The sequence below is a fragment of the Colias eurytheme genome, chromosome 11 (assembly GCF_061535395.1).
Source record: "Colias eurytheme isolate Ceu_HAF_F1 chromosome 11, ilColEury1 Martin Lab GWU primary, whole genome shotgun sequence".
Taxonomy (NCBI): Eukaryota; Metazoa; Arthropoda; class Insecta; order Lepidoptera; family Pieridae; genus Colias; species Colias eurytheme.
Window position 1 is genome coordinate 8,407,233 of NC_142990.1, and position 6,766 is coordinate 8,413,998.

At 31.4% G+C, this 6,766-nt stretch overlaps 1 protein-coding gene across 1 annotated transcript; it reads right to left on the reverse strand.

The window, feature by feature from the left end:
* Positions 1–667: 667 nt before the first annotated feature.
* LOC149904741 (uncharacterized) lies at positions 668–2,078 on the reverse strand. Its single transcript, XM_090107304.1, has 4 exons — positions 1,514–2,078; positions 1,097–1,168; positions 919–1,008; positions 668–765 (listed from the first exon to the last, which is right to left on the reverse strand). The coding sequence occupies exons 1-4, from the start codon at positions 1,940–1,942 to the stop codon at positions 703–705; spliced, it is 654 nt and encodes a 217-aa protein (XP_089963430.1). The 5' UTR covers positions 1,943–2,078; the 3' UTR covers positions 668–702.
* Positions 2,079–6,766: the final 4,688 nt, after the last annotated feature.

Genomic DNA, 6,766 nt, shown 5'->3' on the forward strand with positions numbered 1-6,766 from the left:
TGCTTAAGAGCTAGCGCGCACGAGCAACTTTGTCTCCGCAACTATTTTGTCTCTCCCATCAATTTGTATGGGGAGTTGCGTCGCTACGTGCGCGCACTTTCATACTAGCCCATAGGTGGGAGAGACAAAATAGTTGCGGAGACAAAGTTGCTCGTGCGCGCTAGCTCTTAAAAGGAAGGGCGAGTAATAAAAATACCTTCATCACCGCTATGATATGTCGTATAATATTTAATACTTTTGAGCAGGATATTTTGTGCTTCAAGTTTTTGTTTGCAATAAACAAACAACATATTTAACTAGTGTATTATATTAAACGACAAACAATTTTTCTCTTTTGTAATTCATAGGTGTCAAAATAAAAAGCTTGTACAATTACGATGATGTTTATTGAATCGAGTTTCATACACATGGTCCTATAACATTTAGATTTTAGACCATAATCCATACTACGCTGCCGGTACGCTATGATTAGTATTTGTACAAATATAAAACATTTTCTTTTTTTATGTTTGACTGTTATCTTTAATTGATTGAATAAGTGGTGATGTCCGATTATAACTTCTAAAATCCTTATGAAGTTTATGAACAAAAACAATAACAAACATATTCAAAATAATTGATAGTAGAGGAAGAGTGAGACTTGACAATCTTGTGTTTAGAAATAAGATTTATCCATCGGTGATAATCCCTGCCAAAAAAAGCTTAATGTTTTTGAGTAACAGACTGGAGCAAGATAATCAGAAAGGTGATGACAGAACGAGTTCCCTGAAACATAAAAATAAATTGAAGAAGAATAAATATTTTTCAGAATATTAACTTCATGCTCCAGCACAAAATTAGGAACTTTCGAAAGAAATAAAAGAATGACATCAATGATAAATTGATAAGTATGTTACCCCTTATGTGAAATGTTATTACCTCTAATAAAAGCACGTATTCTATAGGAAATATGCCGCGTGCCGTAAATTTTGGTGTTTGATGAATAACTTGCAATGAGAGCTTCAAAGCCTACGAATAATTAATTTATTAACTTATTTTCAGAAAAAAATTGATATAAAAAATAAGGTAAATTTAATGTTTTAACTATTATATTTACCTCTTCTTTCACAGATGAATCAATATTCCTACTATTAATCATAGTATGCGCCAAGAAAGAAGTTACTTTAGCCTGAAATTCAATATTAAAGATAGCAGTCCTTGAATAACAAACATGTATGCAAATTCCATAAACTTATATAGGTACCTCTTTAACAGTAACTTCACAGAAGTAAATGCTCGAAGACAACATAGCTATGGAAAAAAATATTTGCCAAAACACATATATCAAGAACTGAATATATCGTTCTAGTTCATGAAAAAGACCAGCTGCAGTTGCTTCCATAAAATAATAAAGGTACAGTATTATTATAAGAAGCCACACCGACAGAGTTAGAAGTAATGCCAGACCAAATTTATCGTTAGCTATCTCTGTGGCCTTGTACAGCATACTATAAATTTTCCCACATTTGTTTACCATTTCGCAGAGAGCCCTGTCTTGCATACTGATCGTTTTATTATCCGAATTTTTCATACGCACAAAAAAGAAGCTCTCGCCTCGTCTTTGTAATTTCCTGAGCACTTTATTTATTCTCTTATATCTGTCACGGATTATGAAGAGGTAAACACCATAGTGCAGTGTTGTTACAAAAACTAGGGAGTCGGAGAATAATATTTGATATATCTTGCTGTACGGGATGTAGTCTATTCTTTGGCTTATCGAAACCCAGATACTGAATGAACGTATGACCCACATCATAATATGTGTTATAGGTATTAAGAAAGATGGAGCAGAACTTTTACTATGATCTATATTTTCGCCCAACTCTTTGAACGCTTCGTCTATATCAACGAGTTGCTGCATGTGTTTAGTAGCTCCACTGAGGTCGAACGATATCTTCCACATTGCATAAATAACGTACGTTGTAGTTGCGATATTTTCTACTAAATCTCCATAGTGTTTCAACTGTGTATCATATAAAACTCGCAATATAGTTTGGTCATATCTGTACACATTGTAAATAGCACAAAAATAAAGTGAATGCCACAGCGTAAAGAAAACAAATCCAACAAACGTAAATTGAGATGTAATTACATTTTCAGAAGTACTTTTTATATTAAAAATAGATACTCCTAACAATTTCCTCACAGTCCCTATTAAAATGCATGCTTCGACTATGTTGCCATATTTCTTTTTCCGTTTAAATAGTTTACCAATTTGCTCCATTTTCGCCAAATTAAGTAACACAAGAGTCTTTTGGGAAGTATGAAAAACGAATGTATGGGAATATTACATTCCATACTTTCAAAATGGATTTGAATTAATTTAATGCCCTATAATTCTTATTGTAATAAAAACAAATCACTTTTCATTACTTCAATGATAACCACTCTAGACGATTGCGTAATACAACATGCAGATGAGTTAAATGAAACAATTAATGGTATTTTCAATTATCCAACGGATAATCGAATTTTATTTTTCAAAATGTTCACATTTACATAATAGCCTACGCAATGAACTATAATGTCCAACGCGATAGGTATATCATCTGAACAACTGAAAATTAGGCATATTATATACAAAGGGTGAAAAGAAATTGTTTATTACAATTATTTATAAGCACTATACAACTTTACATATTGTGAAAATACAAGCATTTCGGTATATAATATAGGACTATCATATCACTGCCAAAAGTACAATTATTAGAATTTAACATAACTAAGTGTATACAGTAAACACATACGTAATTATTGCAATACATAGAAAATAATAATATATATGCTGCGTAACACACTCTAATATTTAAGAGCAATAAGCATCTATTAGTTACAAATTACAGATCTTGATAAGATTTACCTTAACTATCGAGGCTAGCTACAAAACTATGAGAAATTCGAAAAAGGTACCTCACTTGGTACTCGCTTATCACCAGAATTAAACCAATACGACGGTAGCCGAATTTTTAATAAATGGTGGATTACTCTTACTTTTCTTTCTCTTTCTATTAGGCTACCGACGCATCTTATGCTATTATGGCACAACGTAATAAATGAAGAATTAAGGTAACATTTATACAGGTATCTGTTGTTGAAACCTTCTACACTTTACACAATTATCAGCTTCTGAAATTATCTTAAAAATATGAGTGAATTAGGCATTTGTGTATGGCCAGCAATAATTTTAATATTATGCCTTTCAGGAGACCTTTGTATGAAAGTTGCATAAGAATTAATATTCGAATAATTTATCTGTCGTATGAACAATACTTTAATTAATACCCTCATGATATTTATTCACTCATATTTTCATTTCTCATACATCGATGTTTCAACCAATTGCATCCTTATACTGAATATTCTTCCTCCACTTCAATGCGTGCATGTCACTTTAAGATTGTACCTAAACACTGTTAGATTTCAATCTGTGTTGATACACTGAATGCATTATTTAGGCAAATTATAATCTTTCAAAGTGAACATAAAGAAAATGTTACAATTTGTCTTCAGAGAGATCAATCTCGGTAGCTATAATATAATAATCTAACGTTTTGACAATCTTACGACGACACATGCAACCTGATATAAAGGTAAGTCAGGAAAATTAAAATTAAAATTAATTACACAGATACAATATGACGTACAAAAAACAAAAACGTTATAGTTATTGTGACGCAAATCCTGACATCGCACCTGGTTTTAATTAAAAAAATAAGAAGCTGCCTCCTTTTTTACTTATATGTATATTATGGTCGATGTATGACTATTTTATCTCTCCAAACTTTAGCTTCTTTAGAATCAAAAGATTACATTGCTTTGTGACGAAAAAACTGCTAAAATATAGACACTAAAAATTGAAGAATAATGTTACATTTCCCTTATAAACATAGTTTTAAAGAATCCCTGAATATTAATTCAAAATTATTAGAAAATACAAAAATAATTACATAATAAATCACTGCGATATGTCCAAATGTTAACTTAGTTCTAGTCACTAGGTACTCAAAACTTAAACATAAACAGAAATATAGAACAAAGTTACAAAAATAAACATTTTATTGTTTATTGTATGAGATTTGATTTTGTAATTGTAATAACTTCATTCGCGAAATAGATGTGAAAGTTCTTGAAGGATTGAAATGTATCTATTCACCGTCTTAACACTCAAAATTGTATCCAGCGGAATGTTCAATGGAATAATTTATAATCACATACATTTATAATTATTGAATAAAAATAGCAAAATAATTTTATATTTTCCACCGCTATAAAATAAATGCAACCAAAACACATTATAATAATATACAACTAGAATATCGTAATAAAATACCATTTGTGACATAATTGAGGCGGTCAAAGCTGTGTTAACAATAATAATTAATAGTTAGAAAATCATTAAATCATAAATGCACATAATATATAAATAAGTATAATATTTAGTTTATTGCAATTTTCATTGAATATGATTAAACAATAGATTTTGGGAAGGTTAATTTTACCATATTACTGTAGTTTAAAGAAGTCTTAGCAGTTAGAAAATTTTATACATGTTATAAAGTTGATTACCATTTGGTCTTACCATCTTAGCACTATTTCCAATAAACTTTAAACTCCATAATTGTGACTATAATAATATCTACTATACTTTCTTGCTAATTTAATGAACACTATTTCAATTTTCAATACACTTTCTATACAAACATATGCTGCAATAACATTTCAGGTGATATCGCTAAGTATTTTGTGCCAATAGGAATCTATACTAATAATATTATAAAGCTGAAGAGTTTGTTTGTTTGTTTGATTGTTTGTTTGTTTGTTTGTTTGAACGCGCTAACCTCGGGTACTACTGGTCCGATTTAAAAAATTCTTTCGGTGTTAGAAAGCTCATTTATCGAGGAAGGTTATAGGCTATATTATATCATCACGCTACGACCAACAGGAGCGGAGCCACGGGGGTGAAACCGCGGGGAGCAGCTAGTCTTGAATATATCTATAGGTATAAGTTATAACTCCAAGTTAAGCAGATCTAGTGAATATGAATACTTTTAAACATTAGTAACTTTATTGTTTCCCTCTATACCTAGATGATTATTTACTGGCAAGTTTGAAGTGGCATAGAAAAATTAAAGAGTGGCTCATAAGGGTGCACTCACACACATCAGTCACCGTCACGGCACGTCACCGGACAGGATTAAAAAAAAATATGTATCAATAGTTCTAGTATGACTCTGTTCCCACACGACAGTCGCCGGCACGAAATCTATCAGTGACGTCACCGGTCAGGCACGTCAAATAATCTTTCCATACATGTATCATACTTTTATCCCCACTCACCCGGTGCCGTCACGTCTCAGTTCAGTCAGCGTCGTGCTACCGTCAATAATTGCTACATGTTCTCTAGCGTGACACACGTCTAATCACTGACTAACCTGATGTATGTGTTCAATGATTCAGTCAAACCGGCGACGTGACTGACGGACAACATGACGGTGACTGGTGTGTGTGAGTGCACCCTAATTATATTTTCCGTGTTACAGTCGCTAATTAACAACAGCTATATAAGAAACTTTGAAACTTATTGATTCTTTAAGGTTTATATTTTCAATTATTTTATTCATCGTCTTCTCTCAATTTTTAATATCATCCAATCGAAAAAAAAAATTTTTTTTTTTGTGTAATTTCCACATTATGTAAAAGTAAATGTTCCAATCATATTCCAGAAACATCTTCCAAATACATTAACAACTCGTCTTTAAATCAAGTAAGGTTTCTACTGTCATGGGACACCTGCTAGGGGATTTACCTGTTCGATTCACTATACATACTTTAGATATTATTATTATATTGCTATTAGCTATACAAGTAAATGCAAAAAACCCAGGTTACAGGTACTTGACACTTGAGACTATCGACAACGTGACACGCACGTGCGCTGTCATCGTCGTAATTACTTCATAATATTAAAATTAAAATAATTAAATCATATTATTCTTTTAGTTTAGTATTATTGCATGTCTTGTTTAACCGATCTTGGAAAACATTCGTAGTGTTAATAGTTATTAAGTAAACTGATGCCAGAATAGTTTTGGAATGGAGCCAAATTATCAATGGGCTTCATAGAGATAATGAATGTCATATCTTTTTATGTTTTCCAGTGTAAAATGCGATATATAATTTTATTTCTTAAAGATTATTCCCATGTCTTCTCTTAAATGAGGGCCACAATAATGAGAAAGACGATTAATAAAATAATAAAAAATAAAGTTCACACAATTGAAATAAACCAAACAGTCGAAATGCCGGCATAATACTCTTAGATCAATCAAGATAGTTTTATTGGTTATTATACTCAATGGATGTTAAATGTTAATAGACCATTATACATGTAGTTTATATAATAGAAGATAGTATCATGCACTTAATATATTGCCATACATCGTTATAGAACACCAGCCTAATAAATTGTATCTAATAATAAAAACACGCGCGTCCACAGTATAACAAATTCGTACCACACAAATTGCACAAATACACTTTCGTAAAGCTCAAGTTATGTTAATCACATATCAATAAATATCTTTGGATACGACCAAAAAAAACGTTTTCGAGTACAAAAATACAAAAAATATACAAGGATATTTGGGAATATTCACTTTATATGGAAACGAGCGCTGCCTTGCCACGACACTAAACAATTGTTTAATCACTATCCATACACATAAAA